Source organism: Anas acuta, chromosome 26 (genome assembly GCF_963932015.1).
Source record: "Anas acuta chromosome 26, bAnaAcu1.1, whole genome shotgun sequence".
Taxonomy (NCBI): Eukaryota; Metazoa; Chordata; class Aves; order Anseriformes; family Anatidae; genus Anas; species Anas acuta.
The window spans coordinates 1,924,977-1,949,274 of NC_089004.1; the positions used below are offsets into that span (position 1 = coordinate 1,924,977).

The window sequence follows — 24,298 nt, forward strand, 5'->3', positions numbered from 1 at the left end:
CTGCGCTCGGGTGCTGCCTCCCTGGAGCTGCAGCTCGAGTGGTTTTCCAAGGAAAGTGCCTGTGGGAGCCCAGGTCAGCTTTTCCCCTTCATCCCAGCAGTGACAAACGCTGCACAGCACACGACACACATTTAATGCAAAACTCAAGGACTCGGATGAGGTATGGGATGCTGATGGGCGGTCAGTCACGCTCTCCGGGAGCACACACTGCACACAAATGGTTTCTTCTCGACAGGGAGGAACCCCTGGGAAGCTGGGGGGAGTCCATGTGCCCACGGCCATGGAGGGAGGGGAGCTGCCCCCTGCTAGGAGACACTTGCCAGAGGAACCGGCAGTGTCTGCAAGCAGCTTGCACGCAGCTGCCATCCACAGGCAAAGAAAGAGCAGCCAGTGTTAGAGGGAGCTGTTTGCATTTTGAACAGCATGCAGAAAAAAACCCAAACAGACAAGCTTTTAAAATGGAGCCGATTCCTTCTGCAGCTCCCACGAGCCTCCAAATGACTCGGCAATGAGTGAGCAGCTCTGCAGCAGAGTCACGCAAGCCCAGGGAAAGCCAAACGCTGCCCGTTTTAGGTTTGTCTGGAGGAGTTCACAGGGCACAGCTCGTCTCCACTGCTGTGTAACCGACAGCAAGGAGGCAGAGCAGGGCACCTTTTTTAATGAGAAAAATTCCAGGGCCGGGACACGGGGGAGAGCCGCCACGGGGCAGACCCTCAGCTCTGCTCTGGGAATCCACGAAGCAGGCACGCGTTGCTAAAATCTCCTCTCCAGTCTGCAGACGCTGCTCAGACATTGCAGAAGCTGGCTGAGGAACACAGCCCCCGGGCTCCACAGCACTCTGCTGCCAACCAGCAACCACCTCACTTACTCCCTGCCTCAGTACTAGATTTCCACTGCACCACCTACTGCATCTGCCTGCGGGGAAAGGAAAAGCCAGAGGTCACCAGAGCCCGAGGTCAGCCCCATTGCAACCGCCTCTGCTCCGGCTCTGGGCAGCTCCAGGACACGTCTGTGTTGCAGCTCCAGCTGAGGGAGCCCCTGCTGCACCTGCGTTCACCTTGGCTTGTCCCAGGAGTGAACACGCTGGCCTAGATAAGCCCTTCAGTGCTCCTGCTTGGAAGTAGAGCAGCACACCTACGGCTACCTCCGCAGCAGCAGCACCTGTTCGAGCCCCACTAGATGCTGCTCTCTGTTCTCCAAGGGCTAGGCTGGTTCCCTGCGTTCAAAACCTGTCCAGTGTTAAGACCTGAAGGCACTCGACACAAGGGCAGACTCTACCCTGTGCACCCAACTGCCAAAATAGAGATTGTTACAGCCTCGTCCAACCATTTCCCTCACACCCCTAACGGGCCAGGCAGAAAGGGAATCTTACAAAGTATATGTCTGTGACTGGCACGTCATCTTCATCCGAGGCCTGGCTGGCTGGTTCGGAGGCCTGGCTGGCCGTCTCCACCTCTATTGTAGCCGTGGATGTTCCAATGGCACAGGCTGAAGAAGCCGCCTCCCTGGAGGGGGGAAGAAATGACAGCACCGAGTCAGCGAGGGCAGAAAAGAAGGAGCAAGGAAGGCTTGGTGATTTAGTGCAGAGGATAATCTGCTCTAACATCCAGAAAGATCAGGGCAGGGCAGGAGGAGCATCACTCTGCAGTGTCTCACAGCTGTGAGAGCCTCGCTCTCCAGGGAAGTCGATGCCCCAACAAAACCAGCCTCTGGCAGAAGCAGCCACAGACAGAAGGCAGCGGGCAGGATCCTGCCCAGCTGCTGGAAGCTGCAGAGCACTCACTCTTTGTCGTCTTCTTCAGGAGCTACGATCTCAACATCACACTTGGGCTCCAGCTCTACGCTGATCTGCTGAAGCTCCTCTTCAACCCGCACCTCCTCGTGTGACCTGGGAAGCAAGGACACAAGGAGCGAGGCTCAGCCAGACCCGAGGCTTGGGGTAACCAAACATCCCAGGCAAAAGAGTCAGTCCTGTCAATACTGCAGTGCTCAAAGCCAAAGAGGTGGGAAAAGAGGGCGAGAGGAATGGGATTAGCTAACCAGTGCTGCAGAAAAGATGGCAACGTCAACCTGAGTACAGAGCAAAAAGGAAAATTGGCCTCTGGGGAAAACCCGTGCCCAGAGTTATCCATCAGCTGCACAAGGGGCAAAGCCTCCAACCTCTCCTGAGACTCCCGGTGCACTGAAGCTGCTCCGGCTTGCTCTGGGGTTAACATCCTATTTATCTGCACGCTCAGGAGCAGTTTGTGACAGTCTTCAATTTAATACCTCATGCTATTAAAGTAATTGCTTGCGTTAGCAGGGCTGGCTCTACAGCCCTCCTGGGAAGGAGAAGCTGGTGTTTGCCAAGCCAAGGGCACGGGCTGGGGCAGGGAGGAGCTGCAGGTCTCCGAGAAGCCCTGGCCAGCTCTGCTCCATCCCTGGCTGGTGCTCGGCCGAGAGCTGCAGGCAGCAGGCAGCACCGCTCCGTCCGGGTCGGTGCTGCTGTAGGGGTGGATTCACAAACCTGGAGGGAATTCCCCAGCAGATTAGGGTAATCAGAGGCTTGCCACATTCCAGGCTCAAACAAATTGGAGAAGGGCTTTTTCATTTCGACTCAGGAATGTAAATTCCCAGAGATTCCTGCTTTAATAACTTTGTTTTCGCACATACACACAAAGGTCCCTGTTCCCCTAGAAAGGATGTAGATACCATCACAAGAAATGGAGAAATTAGGCGAAAAAAAAAAAGAAAAAAAAAAAGCAAAGAGGGTCACACTTATGTGAGGTGGCTGTAGTTGTGGCAAGTCTGTGACAAGAGATCTACCTCTGACCAAGTCATTAAGCTCCCTGGACGGTCTGGGGACACTCACTTCTAGGACATGATTCACCTGACCCATTTTCTGATGAGCAGTCACATCCTGCAGTGACTCCTTCCATGACGTATCGAGGGAGCCTGGAGTAATTCAGGTGAAGTCACCGCATTTTGCAAAGTGGGTCCTGGCACAGGTGCCTGAGTTTAAGTCTCCAATATTCAGCAGTTTCAGACAATGCATTCTGCAGGAGGTGAGATGCCTCACAGGTCCCTGCCACTTGGATGGGTGCTGCAAATCAATAGCAACTTGCCCTCTAGCGACAGGAACTTCTCAAAATTCATTAAGAAATACCCTGGAAAAGGATTTTTTCCACAGGCTGCATGGTGTGAAACTCAGCAAATCGCTAAAAACTAGGAGCGAGGGGAGATGTTTGTGGGATGCTGTTAACACCCATCTTCCCAAGTCCTTGCCTTCCTCTGAGGCACCAAAATTTGGCTGCAGAGAGAGAGGACATCAGTCTGTCCAGCAGCTCCTCTGGTTACGGCGTATTCCAAGGCTGAGTTTGTGATGTGCATTTCAAAACCTGTACCTACAGCACTTACAAGATGTCCCAGAAACCTAGGGCAGAGCGAGCAGCAAGTGTAAGGATCCTCATTCAGGTCCCACTGACACAGGCAACGGGGTTATTTTTACTGGTGCAAAAGCATGCAAGATAATTACACGCCGTGAGATTCTAAATCCAGACTTTTTATGCAGCAGGGAGTTTTGTCCCACCTTGCCCTTGGCTCCGAGCCACCCATCACCACAGGCCAGAAAAAGCCTCAAAGCTCCCAGGTTTCTGAGAACACTGAAGTTCACGCAGCCTCCACGCTACATCGCTGGTGGTCTGAAGGTGCTCAGTACCTTGCAAAGTCAGAGCCCTCTCTTATATTTGTGTCCACTTCGCCAAGGCAGATGCACAAAGGGGGAATTTTCCTGCTTTTAAGACCTGGTTACTGGAGGGGGGGGGCATAAGGGACCATTTTCATTGATTCAAGTGCTGGTTGAGGGGGTAAGTTTGGACAACTCAACCAAATTAAGTTGTCCCCTTTCCCATCAAATAACAATATTAACGATTCCTTGCAGAGCACTGGGAGATCTGCTGTAGTGAGGATTCTGTGCAAGAAATGGGGATCATCTGATTGCAGGAAGCAATTCATCACCCTGCAGAAGACCACCCCAAAGTCTTGGGGCTGACAATATTCACATTCAGCCCTCCAAGAGGCCTTTGCACAAGGACAAAAGTGAGGTGGGACAAACGTGAGGTCCCTGTGCAGCAGAGCAAGAGGAGACGAGACACTTTTCTCACCTGCCATCCTGCCCTGAGGAGTGTGTGCGCCTCCTGCGGAAAGAAACCAGGATAGTAGTTAGAGGAGGGATTTAAGGCAGAAATCCTACACTGCCCCCAAATCTAACTCCCTGCCCCATAAGGGAGATGTTCTACTTAACAGCTGACACTTCTCCCAGCAATAATTAATCCCATCAAAGCTGTGTCTGCTTGCTCCCAGGAGAGATTTAATTAAAATTGGTCATTAGCATTCCGGAGCATAGGGCAGCCTACCGAGAGCTGCAGCACGAAGAGCAACGGCAGCCACTCGACACCGGTGGGAGCAGGGGACGGGCACTGTCCTCACCTGTACCTGGGCTGCTCAGATGTCTCCGAGGGGGATCGCTCAGGAACAGAGAGAGATGTTGAAGAGAGTGTTGTGGCTATGGAGGCCGTGGTAGCTTCTTCAAAGGAAGGAGGTGTGCAGGGGAGCAGGTCTGGCCTGCCTGCTGGCCCAAAGCGGAGGGCAGGAGAGATGTGGGAAGAAAAAGAAGAGGTCAAACATCTACACCACCCCAGTGGGAGGCTGTTCTACCTGCACACCCTCACTGGGACTGGCCACTTGAAGGCTCAGGCAGGCAAGTTCAGCTGGTTCATGAGAGCAACAGCTTATCCCAAAGCATCCTCTAGAGAGAGCCAGTAAGCACCACTCCAGCACGGCAGATAGACACTACAGAAAATGTAATGCCAATGAAGGTATCTCACTGGTAACCAAAGCTGGATTAAAGGCTTGGATTGCCAGAGATAAATAACCAAGTGAATTAGGAGATGAATTGAGTGCTCCCTGCTTTGCACGGATAGCAATCTAACACTTCTGTGCTCCAGAAGCCCGCCTTTCACCACTTGTCTGTAAATCCAGCCCAGATGGAAGTGATGAAAAGGGCAGAGAACCAGACCTATTTACCTTTTTCCTTTTCTCCCCCAAATGCAAGATCTTGCCCCATTCAAACACTGACACTGAAGTCCTGCAGTGCACAGTCCCCTTTTTCTACAGGTGGAAACCTCAACTGATTGCTTTTGGGCTGCAACCACTGGTGCCAGGTGGAAGTGCCAGTTGCAGCAGTGACCCAAGAGACCGTTTTTACTGCAGAACTTTGCAGTGCTGCAAAGAAAGGATTTGGTCTTCTTCAACGCAGAGATGTTGCTTCCCAATCAGCTAACTGCTAGCACTGTGACAAGACAGTATCCTCTTACCTTCTCCCCTGTCCTGGTTAAGTTTAGTACCTGCAAAGCACAGCAAGACAGGGAATGAAGAGCTATCCATCAAGGAGGATGCGTTTGGTGCACAGTGGGGAACACAACGAGGACTGAGGAGCATCCTAAGGAACTGCTAAGGAAGAAGAGGGTAATCACACAGCCATCAGCCACGGATAAGACTACTACCTTCATCATCAAGGGTGGGGTAACTCCTGGCTGCACGGAGGTCGTACTGCGTTTCGTCCTTTTCAGAGGGGAGCTGGCTAGCTGAGAACGCAGCTGTTGGACCAGGCATCTTGACAGCTAGCAAGGCACTACGCCCTTTCTTTGAGGGAGATGACTTCAGAGCTGGACAAGAAGAGCGAAAGAGAAGATGAAACCACCACCACCACCACCACCACAGGCACCCTGCCACTCACAGGCCTTTGCCCTCCGACACACTGCACGGAGAGCTCCTGGGCAGGAGTTTGGCAGGCACAGAAACCGTGACACCCGAGGGCTCTGCAGCTCCCCAGCTTTGCTTCACGTTACAGCAGAAAAGCCTGCTCAGATTCCTGCCCAGAAACTCTCCATGTGGATGCACGCAGCGGGATGGAGATAAGGCTCTGACTCTCCCGTATCACAAGGACAGCGGTTCTTGGGCCATGTACTTACAGGAATTTTTTCGAAACACCGTGTTGGTCATGAATTTGAAGAATCTCTCTGCATAAAAGCTGGGTCTGTGTACTGACACTGTGTCCTACAAAGGCAAGAAGCAATTGTTTCATTTCAAAATTACCCCTCAAGGCAGAATTTCTATAACAGCCAATGCAATCTTTTTTATTCCAACATTTAGCACTCATAGATCCTTAAAATGGAAAGGCTTAACTGAAATGATCTGATTAATGCTATAAATAAGCCTGAAGCGTTGCCTTTGAGTTGATTGCATTTGATTACATTCTCACTGTAATTTTATAATGGATTTTGGTGATTTTATTTCTTTATAGACTTTCTGGATTTTTCAAATATTGACCTGATTACATATATGGAATTTCTTCTGGCTTTGCTGGTTGACATTCAAAGCACACCTGGGTATAATTGCAAATGACATGGACACCAAAATTCAGCCAGAGGTCCCCATACATTTCAAATATTTTGCACTTTTTGTTTTAAATAGTAAAACTGAGCTGTCTCTGCTTCCCATGTTCAACTGTGCTCCTATGACTTAGCATCCACGCAATTCCTTTGCCTTTTATTTTAAGGGAAGGTCAGATATGCAATGCTGAAGAAGAGTTTTTCACAGCTGAGATTGCTCTTCTGTAAACACGCATCTGGCTGCTGCTAGCGACAAGACAGCAAGGAAACACTGAAAGGGATTTATTAGCAGGCAGCTTACTGAAGTGGAACCGCAGTCAGTCACCAAAGAGCAAACGCAGGGCTCCTCAACTCATACACGAAGGCACATGCCCTGTGCTTACAGCTCCTGGTATTGTGGGGAGGAGGAAAATGACAGATGGGAGCAGAGGAGGAAAGCTGGTAGCATGACAGCTAAGCATGAGAGGAGGTGGAGTGAGCAAGAGAACCTGATTGGGAATAAGTGGTACTACACCGCTGTGGAGGCATAAGAGGCAAGAACTATTCCTTTCATCAGCTTCAGCTGTACCAGTTCAGGCACTATAAATAGCCAGGTAATTGGCACCAAGTAGCATAAATGAAGCCGAAGCAGGTAACCCTGCTGAGACCTGGACAACTCCTGCCTCTGCACAGACACTCACCCCATCATGGACAAGGGCCTTCCAGGTGTGTTCCAGCTTCTTGATGAACCTAATTTAAGGGGAGAAGCAGAGAGAAAGAAAGAATCAGCTGCAGGCATGTACTCCATGTCTAAGACACCTTTTGTACTCCGCACAGGAGAGATTGCTGAGCTGCTAATGACATCTTCGTCTGCAGAGCAGCTTTCCTCCAGCCAAGAGGTCAGCCGAGCACACTGTCAGCTCGGCAGCTGGGTCAGGGCTGCCTGGGAACCCTCCAGGGAAGGAGGCGTGGGGCTATAAGAGGGGCAGAAAATCACCCTCCACCCCTGGATATATGCTGTCCGTCCCAGGCACCGAGACAGGGAACTTCTTTATGAGCAACTCGTTATACCTTTAAAAAATGGCTCTGTGTCACCAGCTGTTTTAAGGACAAGAACAAAATCCACAGCCCCCAACGTGCATCAACAGACAGCTTTAGGTAGCGTGCCTACTCATTATCAAACTCTTCAGGAGAGGAAAATCTTCCTGCTTTCATTCAGCATTAAAATAGATGTTAACACACTTAGAGGATGGATGAGTGCAGAGATACCTGCCTGTATGACTGAAGAATATCTATGATTCCTACATGGAGCAGGAGACGCTCTCCTTTGCCATTCACTGCTGGGATTCCTCCCATCCTGCAGGTAAGACAAAACCCCAGTGAGCACGGCCTTAAAACCAGCTGTAACACCCCGAGTGAGACCTGTGGAAGGGCAGGAGGCAGCACTGGAAGCAGGACCCTGCGATGTGGTGGTCACACAACCCAAAACCTGCAGTCCCTTTGTCAGCAAGTCACCTACTGACCCAGAGCTACGGGCTGCTCAGATCACCAAATATCAGCACAGGATCTGTGTCCCATGCCAACACCTCTACCTGGGCCAGAAAGCACCATGTTTTTTACTTAGCTGGACAATATTTTATTCTGGGGACCCAAGGCAGCACGAACTGCCTGCCTGTTAGGGCAGCAGATCTTTAAGGACGAACACATTCCCAGTGCCATCCCCATTAATACCAGTCCAAGGTGCAGCACCACCAGCACGAGCACACAACGAGAGCATGCAGGTAGCAGGCAGGCACTGCAATTAAGGATGCTGTTTGAAATGCCAAATATTTCCTGGCTCCACCGTGACTCCACCAAAACCAGAGCAGCTGGTTTCACACACCACAGCCGCTGGGACAGCTGAAGGCAGCAGGGCCATAACCCCAGCAGAGATGCCCATATGGCCCACAAGGGCTTCAGTTGGGGATTTCCTGCTCCAGCCTCCACCTCCGCCCCTGCAGCAGCACAAGAGGACCAGGTTTTCACCTACGTGTCGTCTGTGTCTATGGACTCCCCCCGGGCAGCCCCCCCCTGGATGGACTCCATGGCTGTGGAGTAAAGTGCCTTCTGCCCCACGGGGCGCTTCTCATCCGACGTGCTGTGGGCTCCCTCGGACTGCCGCTCCCGTTCTTGCTGGTCTATGTTGTGAACCCCGAGCAGGAGGCTGTAGTCCATGATTTTAAAACTTTCCAACACCTACAAATTAGTATCGGGTATGAGAATAAAGACAAAACATCAGGCCAGCAGTTCAAACAAAGCACAGACCCCAAAGCACGGAACAGCCCGTCCACCTTTATGCTAACAACTCCTTGCCAGAGCTCGAACATTTCTGAGCTTGTCTGCATAGAATTTCCACACCCCGAAGGGCTGAGGGCACACCAGTAACATTGCTGTACCAGCTATCTGTTGCACACTGCATGAGAAAAACGTATTTATTCCCAACAGCCCAGCTACAACTGGCAAGAATGCTGCAATTTTAGGCATCAGGCAGAGGGACACGGGCTTAGTCCTTGGAGACTGTCACAAGATCCAACTCCACTGCTTTGCCTTCAGGGTAAAGAGCAGCAGAGGACTTATCCTGCTTTGGGGTTAGCAGATTAGTAAGGTTCTCAGTCATATGCTCTTCCTCATGCCTGAGAGCCGCGGGCTTTGTTAATCTGCTCCCCAAACTGCCCCCTCCTTACCAGGCAGTCTCGCTGCAACGTCTTCACCAACGCACTGAAGGTGTCTGCATCCAGCATCAGGCCCTCGGGCATGTCTTGGATGAAGTCCAGGTCTTTGTATGTGGGGCTGGACTTTTCTTTTTCCTTCTTGGATGCCCGGCGCTTATAGGTTGAGCCTTTCAAGTCAAATTTCAGGTGCATTTTCACCACACGAGGCAGAATGTTGTTCATCACCACCACGCGGATATTTTTGCCCCCTGATTGCACACAGTACAGTCCATAAAACTTTGGCAGCAGCGTCCGTGGATTCTGGTTCAGGTTCTGAAATGGGGTTGGAAAAAGCATCAGCAGAGGTCATTTTGAAGAGGATTCCTGCTGTTTTTGCTGTTTTCAACACAGAGCACATTAGTGGATCTTGGAACAGACAGACTAGGGGTTCTTCACCTAGAGATTTTTTTGAACTTTACATCAGAGCTCACTGCACACATCTGACCAACCCTTGTGTTGCAGTGGCTTTAGGACCTGAAAATACCACTCTGCCTTGAATACAGGGAATGAGATGTTCATCTCTCTCTGGGCAAATAACCAAGTCCGGAAATTCCCTGCTTTCCCCATCAACAGCAGCTAAAAAAGGGAAACCAAACTGGAAGAGAAAAACATAAATAAGTGGGAACTTCAAGTTTAAAAATAACTGCTATCTCCATCTCTTCAGAAGTGTCAGAAATCAAGAGCCGTTCTCTGGCCCAGAATAAACCAGGGACACGGTACTTTTTTTAAATTTTAAACAAAACAACATCAATTTCCTCCTCCTTCTGGAGAGTTGCTTTATAAAAACACAGTTGGCCAGAGAGCACGGATATCCTGCTCTGCTATCATGTCCTTTTTTTAGGCAGCTGCATTATTAGGAACGACATGACAGACACGAATTGCTTGTTCAGCTTCGGGAAGAAATTTGGGAAGGAAACAGAACATCTCCGCATGCTGTGAAGGGAAGGACGGGCCTGACAGATTCTCTGACAGATGGGAGAAGCACAACTGCATTACAATTTCACGCCCCACATCTCACCTCACCTAGCTGGACTCACAAGCGAGCCCTCCTTGTGAGCGTGCTGTTCAGCACAGGGCAAGCTAAAAACAACAGAAGGAGCCGAGACCGAATGCAAACAGCTCTTGCCCAGCTTTAAGGTGACTCAGGTAAGCCCCCTCTGCTTCCTTTTTCACCCAGTCCGTTCACACTGGATGGATTTCCCCAGAACAGTGTGTGTTAGCACCACAGTGACCACAGCCGTGTGAGTGCTACAAGCAGCACGTCCCTCGGCACAGACAGGCACCTCCGTGCAATTCTTTAACCTGGGTGCTAGCCAGGGCAACTGCACGACTCAGGACCACAGAGCAGCTCCGTTCCCATTTATTTTGTACCTTAGACAACAGCGATGCTTTCCAAAATCGCTCATCCTCTCCAGGAACTTCATTGCCACTTCCAAAATCACGCAGCTGGCTGCCAGATACACACCACAACCCAGACCCTGCATCGTTCTAGCAAGTTTTCCCCAAAGCACAGAGCGAGACGAGTCTTTTCGGAACGGAGAGTGTACAAACACATAAATCAAACCCACTGCAACACGCACAGATGGGGCAGCATTACCACCACCTGCCATCAACACGACCTTCTCCTCGGCACCTCCATGGCGAACAAATCCCTGGGTGCTCCTCAGGGAATCGCAGTGCCCTCAGGTATGAAGCTGGATCCTTCAGCACAGCTACGCAGGGAGGCAGCTCCTGGTTTATTCGCCTCTCTGGGTGCTGGGCTTTGGTTCTGATTTACTGCTTGTCATCCCATGCGAGTGGGCCTCAGTAATAATAATACAGTAATAATACAGCTTGCTAGCCCTCAGATTTAGGTTACAGCTACCTGCAGCAGGTTGGGTGTGCTAAGCTGGTGGTACTGCAGGGTTCCTGAGCTTGGCACCACAGCCAGCAGGAGCCACGACGACTGACAGCTGCTTTCGGAGTAACTGTTCAATGGCACGCGTGGGACATACCTGGGGCAGCAGTGGTTACCCCATAAAACCAAGCTGGTTGCATTACTGCAGTCAACAACCATCCCCAAAGCCAGGCAGAGGCACGGTGCCAAGCAAAGAAAGAGCCAGTGCTGGGAAAAGGGCACCCTTACACGGCTGGGAAACCATTTTCAGGCCAGAAGCTGTCGACAAGCTCACAGCCACCTCCCTCCACCCCATCCACCCCCCCAAATTTACCTACAGAGCTTGCAAATAACTGGCAGGATTTGTGCTTCTGGGACTGGCTTTTGTGCCTGTTGATGTTGTCAGTGGCACAGGGTGGGCAGGCCCCCAGAAACTGGGGTGGGGGACGTGCCCTGAGCAGCACCTGGGAGAAAAAAGCTGCCACTACAAACACAAGTCCAAGGAGCTGGGTGATACCCACCATGTAGTAGCCAGGAAGGAGCTTCTGGAGGAATTCAGCTTCCTTGTGCATCACAGTTTTTATGATGAATTCATCATCGCTGGTGACATAGAAGAGAGAGCCACTGGCACCAGGGTTTGACAGCTCTATCAGAGGCTCGTTACATAATGAATACTAGGGAGGAAAAGGGAAAAAAAAAAGAAAAAAAAAGATGACGTTTTTAGCCCCAGCTCATTGCACACTGAGCTCTAGGCCCTTGAGGCCTTTCCCCAGCACACTGCCTCGTTGTGAGATTATGGGGTAGCAAAGCTTTAAAGGGAATTATTTTCATTATAGGCTAGGTCTAAGCAGCAAAGCTGATGGACAATTTACAATTAGAGAGTGAGATTACAGTTCAGAGCATCCCAACTGTTCAGAATCAAGCTAATCTGCTGCTTTCAGTAACATCCAGGCTTCATAATGACATCTTATCTTCTCCCATTGTGCATGTACGTGCGTGCCACATTTAGGCTTCTTTCAGCACATTACTGCAAGCGCAGACAGAAGGATAGGATTTTAAGAGACATGACAGTCTGCTCGGGGCACCGCGTCTCTCCGTGCTGGAGGGAACACGATGCACTGGCTGTTCTCAGCAGCCTCCTCTGCCCTCGTGCTCCCCTGCTCCAGATGTGTTTTACAGCCACATCTCGCCCCCAATCTGTTGGAAACGCACGAAAAGGATGAGACCAGGTGTCCAAACACGGAGAGGGATCAGTGCTAAGAACAGCAGGGGGACCGCATCGGGAGGACAGTGCTAGATAACAGGATGCAAACAGCAGGTCCTCGGTTGAGGACATGCCGAGCAGCTGCAGAGAAATAGAAAGCAGAAGTGTGGACGTGCACTTTGCAGCGAGGGACCAACCCCAGGGGATCTGCGTAGGCTGAGCAGGTTCAAGGCAGCTCGTGTCAGAGCGGCCACAGCGAGAGGTAAGATGGGGAGAGGAAGGTAGGGGTACGTAAGGGCCATAATCAGAGCAATAAATTAAATGCTCATCATTACATACTGCAAACAGCTTTCAGCACTGCTCAGATTAATGATCCAAGACTTTATCAAGTTAATTATCTCATGCATAATTAAAGGCATTTGCTGCTGTGGCAGGCAAGAGAGAATCAGGGGAAACAGAAGCAACAAATCAGAGCTGTGACCTTTGCAACCGAGGCAGGCTCTTTGCCTCACCCGGGTTTTGAGGCACTCATCACATCAGCCAGCATTATCTCAGATGGCACAGATGGGGAGCACCGTTACTGTCAAGCCGTGCAATGGCACAGACTTGTTTCTTCTTGTGTGTTTTCAGCTATGGTTACCCCTGCCTACTGCTGAAGTCAGAAAAAAATGGCTATCAGAAGGAGGAGGGAGAGCACTCATTTAATGTGTTCTCCTCCTTCCCAGTTCCACAAGTGTCCTGCTCCAAAGAGTGGGGCGTCACAAACATGCAGGGGGACCAAAATTAACCCCAGTGCACTCCAAGCCTCACCAGCTTGTATTCCTAGGTAGTTTAGAAAACAGCTCCAAGGAGCTTTCTGAGCACAAGAACAAGCTGTGTTTTATTCCGTCTGCATAAGATGATTAACACAGCTACACTCACGTAGTTCTCAAGTGAGTGCACAAGGACAAATTCCCATCTTTGTCCTCAGAGCCCCAGGGGACATTACAGGGTTGCACCCAGCCGAACACAAACCCCTTTTGCTTGTAAACACAGCAAGTTATTGTCACCACCAGCAAGAGAGGGAACCCCGTAACCCAGCTTAGCAGCACACGCTTAAAGCAAATCATTTGCTTTCCCTCCAGTGTGAGCTAACGAGGGCTTCGGCTGAGTGGTGCTGCTCTTACTGGGATGGTCATTGGATCTCCAAAACGGAACCCCTAAAGCCACTGCCTGTTCCCACTCCTTGCTGGGATCAGAGAGATTCCTTGGCTCTTCTCTGTCCCTTTTAGACAAGAGGAGCTGACAGCCTTGATTTAGGGGCAGATTTGCTGTATTGCTCCGGATCATCTCGAATAAAATAGGGAAGACAGAAAAATAAATCCATACCAAATAATCATCTGGACGAATCCCAAAGAGTTCTCGGAAGTACCGAAAAGCCACTGGTGCATAGGTTTTGAACCTGAAGTCAGCGTAATGGTGAGCCGGGGTAAGATTACTTCCTTCACTGCACAAAACAGACATTACAGATGAGTGACCCTTTGTATCACCATTCAACAGATAGGTACAGCCACATCGAGGCTGCTGTATATGAAACTGAGCCTTGCAAAAATACCTCTTAGGAACAAAAAAAGAAAAAAAGCCACCCATAACAAAACAGCTTTCTTCTGTGGCAGAACAACAGGAAAGTCGGTTTAAAATTATCTGCCAAAACCTATTTCCAAAGACTGCAAGGAATAGCTGCTTGTAAAGCTGAATGCATTTAACAGGGAACACAGCTTTCATGAGATTTGTTACAGAGAGTTAAAGAGCTCCCAGAATGAGCTTCCCCCTTGAAATTACGCCGTGTTTGAGATAAAAATTCTACAGACAGGTAGAAAGAAAGCACACAGCAAGACTAACAAACCCAGCCATACAGCACTGTACCTTACATTGTGCTTCCTTGCAAGTCAGTGTTCTGCGGAATCTAACACTTCCCACTGCTATGTTTGTATGAAATAGATGCATATTTAAAACATTCAGAGCATCCATCTCTGTGATCTAAAGACAGATGGAAGCTCTCTTGAAAAATCAGCGAGAGGAAAAGAAATAAATCATCCGTTCATTTTGTTTCCCTGTCTCCTTTACCTTGGGAAAAAAATGCTCTCCACCACGTAGAAGTCCTGCATCAGGACATCTCTCTCCGGCTTGGAGCTCAGATTGCCGACAGTATATCCAATCCCTAGCTGGATGGCCCCCTTCAGAGTGGATGAAGTGGTCTGGCAGAAAGGAAAGAGCCGTCAGTGAGCATTTCCCAGCGGATTAGAACAAAAATATTCCCTGTATTACAATACAGCCAAGTCTGTGACTTCCACTGGGTCATCCTGAGCAGCATACACCGCTAAACAAGTTCAGCTGACTCCTGAATAGGTGGATTCAGAAGGTCTGTAGCTCACAAGACTACACAGTCCAAGGGTGCTGCATAAAACCTAAATCAGACTGGTAGCTATTAACAAACTGAACCAGGAAAGCTCAGCTGTGCCATTTCTACTCCTGGCCCCAACTTCTCAGCCTACCACTGACATCGCTACCGCCCTCCCACACCCCAAAACCAAACCTTTTTGTAAGTGGTTTCACCAGAAGCATCAACACCTCGATGGCCGATCTTCTTTCCTTGGCCAGGCTGTCCTGGAAGCGATGGTCCCTGCAACGAAAGGGCACGGTGACTTCCCAGCAGAGCACAGGCTGCATCACATCACCACGGTCATAAGGGATGGAGTGATCGCTACTACTGTGGGAAAATCTGCAACCAGGTCTAATTGGCACCGGCAAGCTTTTAACAAGGCTGTCTGAATTATTTATCCATCCTTCAAGACAGGAGGGGTGAGGATACCCAGCCGCTCCACCCGACACCCTCAGCACTAACGGGGCACAGACCCTGAGCCAGGGAAGGTCAGCGCTGCCTCCCAGCTGCCAGGATTCCCCGGTTGCCTGACTTTGGTTTCTCATCGATTAAAAATAGGGCTGTATTAAATCAAACGGCGAGGAGCATATTTTTTAAAAATCCCATGCCCTCAGGTTTCATACCAACGCCTCGCACTCGACTTGAGAAATAAAAGGCGGATAACAGGGATAACGCAACCCCACTCCTGTGTTCACACGGAGATAATCCATTTAAGCAAGATCTCATTTGTTAACAGTTCAAAGGACAAGCCCACACAGGGTGAACTGCAAAAACAGCTCTTCCTGAAGTTCTGCAGAGTCTACAGAAACGCTGTGGGGCTGCCAGCACTTCAGAGGGAGACCAAATCTCCTCCTACCCCATCTCCTCCTCTACTTGTGAGTCCATCCAGGACGTTTTTGCTGATCCAGGAGGGAGCAGACAGCAGCTGTACCCTGACCACCCGATGTGACCACATTTGGTGAGGCCGGACACAGCTCCTGATGCAGCCCCAGGGCTGGGACTTGTTCGCTGTGCCACGGGGCAGGGTCCCACCTGCTGCCCGCTGCCCCAGCACCGCACAGCCCATCAGATAGCGGTGACGGTCAGCCAGCACCAGAGACTTTTGGGGTTTTGTTACATTACGGAACAGCCAGGCCTTGGATGCACTTTAAGCAGCGTGCAGCAAGACTCAAGGTCATTTCCCAAGTGACAACATCACATCGCTCTCTCTCTAAGCGCTGCACACACTCATCTCTCAGAACTGATGTCTACAGCAGACAGCGCATAATTTTGTTCAGACTACAGAAGCTCTTTGTGTTTTAGCTTCTAATCAGGAGCTTGCAGCTATTTCTGGACAGGCTGCCTGTACTTCTGCAGCTAAGGGGCAGCCTGATTTCTCCTTCAGAGCCTCACTTCCTACTCTGTTCTAAACATTTAGCACAGCCGAGCTCGCATCCAAACACTCCTCCTCCAAGGAGGTGTGATCAGCAGCAAAGATTTCCTTGCAGCTTCGAACCAGGGAGCTGCATCCTCTTACACGCAAGCCCAAGCTGCACTGTCCCACCTCTCCTTGTGGCTCATCACCGTCCTCAAAGCATTAACAGAGGTGGGCATTGGTTAGGAAACCACTGCTGTATGAAAATCAGCAACTAAAGTCTTTCACAGTCCCTCACTCTACTTTTCCTGCGTTTCCAGGGCAAAAAAAAGGGGGGCTATTTGTATGTTGAAAAAAAGCAATTAACTTTTACAGGATTTGAGTTTTTTACTACGCATATTTCTGGGCAGTCAAAAAGAATTAAGTGCCACATTCCTGGCAGCTTACGGGAAGAGTTTTCTATTCATGTATACTAATGTTCAGCATCTCAGGTGAGAAATATGAAGGGCTATGTCAGAAAATCAGATAAAACAAAACCCATTTGAACACGGTGCCCTAAACCACAAGTGTGGGCTTCAGGGAACAGCTTTCAGCCACAGATCCTCCCACCAGATTCCCTGCTGCCAACTGTGAAGAGTTTTGCTCCAGAAGGTACCAGTGATTCAGCAACCTGAGACCTGGATACGTGCAGAAAATCAGTCCCCCAAGATGCTCCCACCTCGGGGCTCCCTACTTTACAGCCACCTTGCCACCTCCCAGAAGGGGACGAGACCCAGCACAGAGCCCTGGAGGTGCCCAAGATGTGGGGTCTCCATCTGGAGTCCGGAGGAGCTCCAGGTGCTGGTATGGAAGAAGTGTCCCCAGCCAGATCCAGCCACTCACAGGCAGATGTCACGGAGCCACAGCCCAAACTGGCCACAGGGAGGGCAAAATCCCCTCCCATTTCTCTGTGGCTGTGGTCACACCAACACACAGACACCAGAGAGCTGCCGTTAATTTTCTGTCTCCCAAGTAACCTTACTGATACCAAATTCTCAGTAAACTTAAATGTATTTTAAACCCTGGCCCTGTTCAAAAAAGTCATGCGGAGGCATTCTCAAGAGCTCTGCGTTCTCATTTCTCAGCACGGGATTTTCAAGAGCATCTCACCTCAGTGATGGCTGCTTTCTTTGGTGCCAGACCTGAGGAGAAAAAGGGAGAGCATTAGTAAAAGTAGTCACAAGAGATTAAAACTACTCAGACAATAGCCTAATGCTTTGTTCCTTCGAGCAGGCTGGAAAGCCTTTAAAGCTTTTGCTCAGTTTTCAATTTCAGTAGCTCAGGAGCCTGAAGTTATTGGGTTCACCCAATTTATAGCAGCACAAAGGTGCACCATTTTTCCTAGCAATATTTTTTCCCCGAGGTTTCAGTACAGAGCTCTTCCTAATCCCTGCTGCACTGCGAGCAACAGGCCCACGCCGCGCCGCAGGCGGTTACGCACAGCGGCCCAGACACGGAGCTGCTTTCCAGCCTCTCAGAAGGCCCTTGACAAAGCATATCGATAATTGAACCTATTTATAGAACACGAGGTCCAAATATATCACAAAATCGTATCCATCATTTATTTCCACCCCTGCCTTTGGGAGAAGCCACCACTTCCCCATTACGGTGAACGGCAAAAAAAAAACAACAGCATTTTGCCTGAAGCTTTCAGATACGTGACCAGAGCTGGAAGCACCAAGCCATAACCCACAGCCCTCCTCCAGCTTCTGCTCCCCTGCCCCGGCCGTGGCGAGCGCTGCGAGGAGTTTGGTGACCGGGGAGGAAGCGGCGAAGCCACGCACGGGTCCCACGGCTCCAGCCCGAGCCCCTCGGGAACAGGAGCGAGGACCTGGAGCTGCCCGCCCAGGAGGAGGTTGTGCAACCTGCAGGCCTGCAGCAGGGGTTTTGTTTTGCAAGAGGCCAGGGAGCAAAACTTGAGAGCTGTGGCCGTGCAGAAGCGGGGCTCTTCGTGAGCCCTTGACCGTTCCCCACTTAGGGTGAGGGGGGGGTTACACAAGCGCCTGTCGGCACAGGAGCCCCCCAGCTCGAGGGGAATATCTGCAGGAGCTGGGGGCAGTGCGAGGTGTCCGGTCCTTCAGGCCAGAGAGCAGGGAAAGCCCTGGAGGAACCAGCCCAAGGCTCTGCCACTTCAGCATCTCCCCAGCTGGCCAAAGAGGATTTGGGATGGTTTAACCGGGGCAACCGCTCGCCCTCCTAAAACACAAGCAGAGATGCTTCAGGGCTTGTTTCCAAAGGAACCTGAGCAAGAAGTCAGGCGTAAGAGAGCACGCTGCTCTGCAGCCGAGAACAGCGATTCGGGTATATTTCAGGAAACATTTCGAGTGGGAAGCAGAATAAAACCAACAAAAACCCTTGGCAGGCACAGGGGAGATGGAATCGCGCTCAGGCAGAAGCGCTGAGGTTATCTCAGGGGCCTGGGCAAACTGGGGATGCCCCGATGCAAACAGGGCACGTCCACAGGGTGTTTTCAGCATTCAGCAATGCGAGCCCCCAGCAATGTGAGCCCCCCGCCCCCAGGCTTTGCCTGCCTTTGTCTCTCCGGGGGTGAAAGCTCCCAGCACCCCGGGACCACACCGCGGCTCAGCTCGGAGAATCGCTGCCGCCGGGCATCGCCAGCTCAGGCACTGCACCCGATCAACACACGCTTGGGTCCTGAGATGGAAATTAGATCTTGGGCCTAGGACAAACGATTTTAAGGTCATTCAACAAGAAGTCCAGCAAAGGGCAGAGGAGCCAGGGCACTGGGAGCTCCCTGCTGAGCACTGCATCGGCCGGGAACGGCGCAGGCTGCTCCGCTCTCCGATTGCCCCGCGCTGCTGACGAGCCGCAGTAATCTCTTTTCTGCACTTTGTCACAATTCCAGAGCAGGAGATTATCTTTAATTTTGTGATAATTACCACAAGCTGCTTTCCTTCTCAGCTTGTAAGTGTCTGCTGCTGTACACGTACCAAGTGTGGAATCAACACCGGCGGCGTGCTCGCAGGGAGGGAGCTGGGGCGAGAGCCGGGGGTTGTCAGGATGCTTCAGGTGGCCAAGGGCATCACCAGCAAAACCTCTCCAAAGAGAAAAATCGGCTTTATGAAATCAACCCGTCTAGGCAGAAAATGAAAAAAATCTTCCGCTGGGTCCTCAGCACACGGTGCTCGGCTGTGCTCGTCTCAAACAAGCTGACAGATGGCCTTGCAAAAACTGATTTAGCTCCAGCTTCGGGGTTATACACAGCCACGAGAGCTGGCGCTGGGTTCTGCGGGGCAGCGGAGCTCTGCCGGGGGAAGTTTCAATACTTAGCAAGCTAATTGAAATGATTCTTATCCGATTTGGTGCAGCTTAACGAGGGGGCACTCAGGAGCGTGAGGACCAGCTCCAGAAGGAGAAGCCAGGGATGGAAGCGCAGCTCTGGGCGCTGCGTTGGGCGCTGCCCTGCTGCCTTCAGCTCCTCTCCTCACCCACACAGCGGTTCTGTTCGACCCCATGCAGACCCAAAATTCACCGATCCTTCAGGCCTAAAAGCAAAGCTTCCCAAAAACCAGAAAATCTCGTCCTTGCTGCCCGTGACCTATACCGAGTTTAAGGTAAAAACATGAGTTTCAAGTTTGACTCATGTGCGGAGAATAAATTAAAAAATAAAGCCAAGTAAACAGTCCCTGGGATCTCTCAGAACCAGCTAAAGCTGGTGATTCCAGCCACTGAAGAAGAATTTCCTAAGGAAGTTTACAAACAACCAAGCAGAGCTCTTATGTAAGACCTGACAGAGCAGACTTCTTTGTAAGACATATGCATAATCACACAAACATTTATAACTGATAAATATTTCATGCTTTAGGATGCACTGGAGAAGCAGTGGGAGCAGCCTCGAAGAGCTGGTGGAATTATCTGGGCTCCTCTGCCCGGCAGAGAGGCTGCTGCATCTTCAATAAAAGCTTCAGTTGTTTACTGGGAGATGCACACGGTGACTGCAACTAAAAACACATCGGGAATAGAAGCACCACGCCAGCAATTTGGCTGGAAGCTGGGGGATTCTGGAGAGCCCCCCAAATGCTGACAGAGGTCTGGGTCTGATTTCACACTCATCTGACGAGGAGCAAGAGGGCACGAGCCACATGAGCAACCCGCTGGGACAAGAGGAGGGGAAGGCTGCCGGCAGGGTGCGAGGATTGATTGTGGGATCGGACTGGGACCCAAATCCTGCGGGGAGAGGGCGAGGGCACGAGCTGTGCGCGGCGCAGGCTGTGCGCATGGAGCAGATGCGTTGCGGGAGAAAGACGGAGAGAGAGGCTGGAAGCAAAACACATCCGTCAGGAGAGACAGCTGTTACTCTCCATAAGGGACCGCTGAGAAAATTCAAGTTCAGGAAACAAAAAAGCGACTCGGAGAAGATGCCAGAAAACTCGCCACGGCTCGGAGCGGCGCCCGAACCGGCACGCAGCCAGCCAGGGCGGTGTGGAAGGGCAACCCGGCCAGCAGGGAGCAGCCCCTCAACTTCTTGCACCCAAACTGCACGGCTCCGGGTCCCAGCGAGCAGCACTCGGGACCAGGGCGATGAGCAGGGTGGAGGAGAAACCCCAGGGGCAGCAGCGGGGCTCCGCAGCCACCCCGAGAAGGCAGCTGCTTGCAGCCTGCCCGCCCCAGGCACCCAGGATGATCTGCTCTGGGGCCTCACACGCTGCCTCCCTGCGTGACAGCACCGGGTGATTGGGATGAGAAGCATCCAGAGGATGCAGGAGATGCTCAGAGGAGGTGTGGGGGCTGCTCCCCCTGCCATGCAGGGTCTCTTCCCAAGGAGCTGCACCCGGCTGCTTTCAGAGCCTGCAGTGCGCAGGGTGCTGCTGGAGAGCTCCGAGCAATGAAAATGAAGCAATCTGAGATAAATCCCGCTTGTTGGATGGAGTCTGTAAGAGCTTTAGAAAAGCAACGCAAGCTTTGACACCAACACGAATCCCTCGGGATGGTTTAGACCCCATCCAAAGCCCAACAGTTCTTCACAAGGAGCCGAAACGCTGGCGTTCAACAGCATCACACTGCGCCAGCATCGAAAGCCGGAGATCAGCAATCCCATCTAATCCCTCCTCGACACCCAGGGCCGGGGTCCTGCACCTCCCCACACCTCCCTTTGCTGTTTGGAGCCCCTTGGAACCAGCCCCGCTGGGGGGGAAGGAGGCTGGCGATCACACACCGTGCTCTGCTGCACCATCGCCATGCCCCACGCTTTCCCTGTGCCCTTTGTCTCGTTTACTTGAGCACAAACTCATCAGGGAAAGGAACAGCATGGCCTGTACAAATTAAGGAGAGAGCTTAATGTACCAGGGCAGCAGGACGGGGCTGTAGGGCACTGAGGTGGCACACGTGGTGTGCTCCCTGCCTCCCTCCCTGGGCATTTCCATTGCTGAGCTCCTCGAGCACCAAAGACACCCAGCCCCTGCTTTTCTCTTTAATAAAAGTTTTTATGCAGAAACTCCTCCTGCCTCAGAAATAACCCGTTTACCCCAGAGCAGGAGGCAGGGTGCAAGCGGGAGGTAATGCACTCCTGCCTGGGTGTCGGATGGGATCAGCTCCTCGTGATGCGCAGTGCTGAGCCAGGACGTGCCCTGCTGGAACGTTCCCCTGACAGCTAACCAAAAAGCGCTTGCAGCAGGGAAGCCCAATTACAGTGGGGAACGAGCAGGACAAGACAGGGGAAATGAAATTTAAAAGGAACTGATTTGTTTCCTTGTCTCAGATCAGCTGCACGCAGAAAAAAAAAAGTACAATTTCCGAGCGCCTGCCCCGAGCCGTGTGACACATCTGACAACAAAGCAAAAACAAAAAACCTCATCAAGAGCAGCGCGCACACAACAGCTGCCGCCCAACAGCGGAAAAAGGCTGCGGCCGCTCGGCTCCACGCTGTCATTATGTAATCCAGTGGGATGCTCTTGGGCTCGCATCTGCTGGGTGGGAAAGGTGCAGCCTTATCTGAACGCGGCGTTCCTGCCGCCTTCCACGCCGCCGGTGGCGGGAGGAGCGAGCAGAACGCGCTCCCCGGCACGTCCGGGCGCCCTCCCCGCGGGGCAGCGGGCGAGACGTGCCCAAGGTCGGCAGCCGGCAGCTGCGGCGGGGACGCCGGCCTCTTCCTAGCCCCCGGCTCCGCTCCTTATTGCGGCCTTCGAGTCCGAGTCTGCCTGCCTGAATGCAGAGCAAAGCTTGATTAGGATTAATTACAGGCGGCAAGCGGCGCGCCGGGAAGCGCACCCAGGCCGGAGCCAGCTCCCTGCGCCCCCGACACCCAGCAGCGAAACCACGACGCCAATTTAGAGGCAGGCCATTAGAGGCCGGCACTTTGAAGCCACGTTCCTTCGGGTCGCTCAGCAGAGCTGGGGCATCCAGCAGCCTCAGCTCGGGGCAGGACGAGCCCTGCGTCCCCCAGCAGAGGTCCCAGCCGGCACAGGAGCCGTAACTCGAAGTGAAAAGGCAAGAGGAGGCAGAACCTCTCTCCTGACGTCCTCCCAAGCTGTGCTGCGGCACAAAAACAGGGACGTGAATGCAGTGCTGGTCCCCATGCGGCCACCACCAACCACCCTTTGGTGCTTTAGATGTGGTTTTCTACAGCCACAAGGCCCCGGAGAGCCATTTCCCCACCCAGGCTGCAGGAGCACAAGGCAGCACAGCGCAAGGGCTCAGTCCAGAGCTCGCCCCCGTCCCCTGAGCACCAGCAGACACCGAGAGCTCAGGAATTTGGGTTATAGGAGACATCAGCCTGTCCCCCACCTCAGCCCTTTCTCAGTGCTCTGAGCTGGGAATCCCTCCCAGGTTGTTCATGGCTTGCACCACTTCACAGCACCTCCCTGTCCGTGTTACTTGACACAGCTTCGTCCTGTTGCTCGTTTACTGCCGGGAATTATTTCCAGGCTACATTAAGAAAGGTGTCTCCCTCCCCACACACCCCATTTTCAGACCTTTTGGAAGAGGTGGAAGTCCATTAACACAGTCACAGTGAGTAAAGAAACGTGCCCAAAATTCCCAATCACGGCCCACCCCAAAGCCAGGACACGCAGAAGTTACACAGAGAGCACAGCTTTAGGGATGCGGGAGCTCGGCACCACAACCAGGAGCAAACCCCAAAAGCCCCAAAAGCAGAGGCAGCCCTGGCCAAAGGGCACACAGCTGCCCGAGGGCCACCCTTCCCGAGCCGTCCTGAAGACGCACCTGGAGTTTTAAGGAGCGGGCTATTTCCTGATCTACTCTGCAGCCAAAGCTGCTCGGCTAAATCCTCTAAGGTTTAATTCCACTCCTGCTAATGTCACTTGACAGAGATTTTCCTGGGGTGCTCAAACTCCCAAGACTAAAAGGGGATTTCAGAATGGGGTCGCGCACAGCGTGCGTCACTGACACAAAGTCCTTCGGGCTGCGGGCACCAGGTGGAGCGAGCCCCCCTTCCCTGGGCACCGCGAGGGACACGGATTTGGTGTCACGGTGCTGAGGACAAGGCCTGGGTGGGAGAGGAAAGGGGAGACACCTGCAATTTCTGCTGGTTTCAGACGCAGGTTCCAAAGGCAGAAGTGGCAGGTCGCGGTTCCCTAACTGACTGCTTTTTGGGCTCGGTGTGGGACGCAGCCCCACCACAGCACGTCCCCCCGGCGGGGATAACAGGCATGGCCCTCGAGTTGACAAAGATCCTGGAGGTCTCTTCCAGATTCTGTGAAAAACCCACAGTTAAACAGATGGGATAGGAACAGGGTACCGGTGGCGCGTCTTCGCTCCAGGTCTCCGCGTCCGACTCGCGTGTGGCTGAAGGCCAGGTCTGGCTGGCGCTGAGCTGCTCCCCAACACCACCTCCATCCTCTCTACGTGGCTCCACAGAACCAGCAGCCCACCAGCAGCCCCGAGGCTGGCCTGCCCTGTAGGGCAAGCTCTGCTTAACCCATCCCAGACACCACAAATCCTTTCCTGCAGGTGGATCCCGGACAGCCAACAGCCCCAGACCGAGGAGGCACCAACGCTCTGGTCCTCACCTCGTGGCTGTGAGCAAACCTTAATGACAGCAGCAGCTCCGTCAGACCACGTCCCCACGCCGTGAGGCCAAGGGAGGACCTCCAGAGAAAACTGCTGCAGGTTAAAAATGAATTTAACTGCTGCTCGCCACCACGTTGTTCTTCTCCCACCTTGTTACGGCCACTTGTGCTCTCTGTGACCGGAGCGTTTTGGCCTGATGCTCCCGCTCTGCTCTAACAGAGGCACCTGAACAGATGGAACCAAACAAGCCACGG

The 24,298-nt window shown here is 52.2% G+C and overlaps 1 protein-coding gene across 5 annotated transcripts in view; it reads right to left on the reverse strand.

Annotated features, from left to right (window-relative positions):
* Positions 1–24,298, reverse strand: part of PIP5K1C (phosphatidylinositol-4-phosphate 5-kinase type 1 gamma) — a 40,544-nt gene that overhangs the window by 5,212 nt on the left and 11,034 nt on the right. For 3 of the 5 annotated variants that reach the window (XM_068661853.1, XM_068661851.1, XM_068661855.1), the window contains exons 2-16: positions 17,166–17,197; positions 14,816–14,902; positions 14,347–14,477; positions 13,609–13,726; positions 11,558–11,710; positions 9,134–9,433; positions 8,440–8,645; positions 7,684–7,767; positions 7,112–7,160; positions 6,012–6,096; positions 5,544–5,705; positions 4,468–4,606; positions 4,143–4,175; positions 1,784–1,888; positions 1,373–1,505 (exon numbers count right to left, since the gene is read on the reverse strand). In XM_068661853.1, the coding sequence (XP_068517954.1) occupies positions 1,373–1,505; positions 1,784–1,888; positions 4,143–4,175; positions 4,468–4,606; positions 5,544–5,705; positions 6,012–6,096; positions 7,112–7,160; positions 7,684–7,767; positions 8,440–8,645; positions 9,134–9,433; positions 11,558–11,710; positions 13,609–13,726; positions 14,347–14,477; positions 14,816–14,902; positions 17,166–17,197 (1,817 nt within the window). Of the gene's footprint in view, positions 1–868; positions 916–1,372; positions 1,506–1,783; positions 1,889–4,142; positions 4,176–4,467; positions 4,607–5,543; positions 5,706–6,011; positions 6,097–7,111; positions 7,161–7,683; positions 7,768–8,439; positions 8,646–9,133; positions 9,434–11,557; positions 11,711–13,608; positions 13,727–14,346; positions 14,478–14,815; positions 14,903–17,165; positions 17,198–24,298 lie in introns of all 5 variants that reach the window. The other 2 variants (XM_068661854.1, XM_068661852.1) reach the window with 2 other exon arrangements.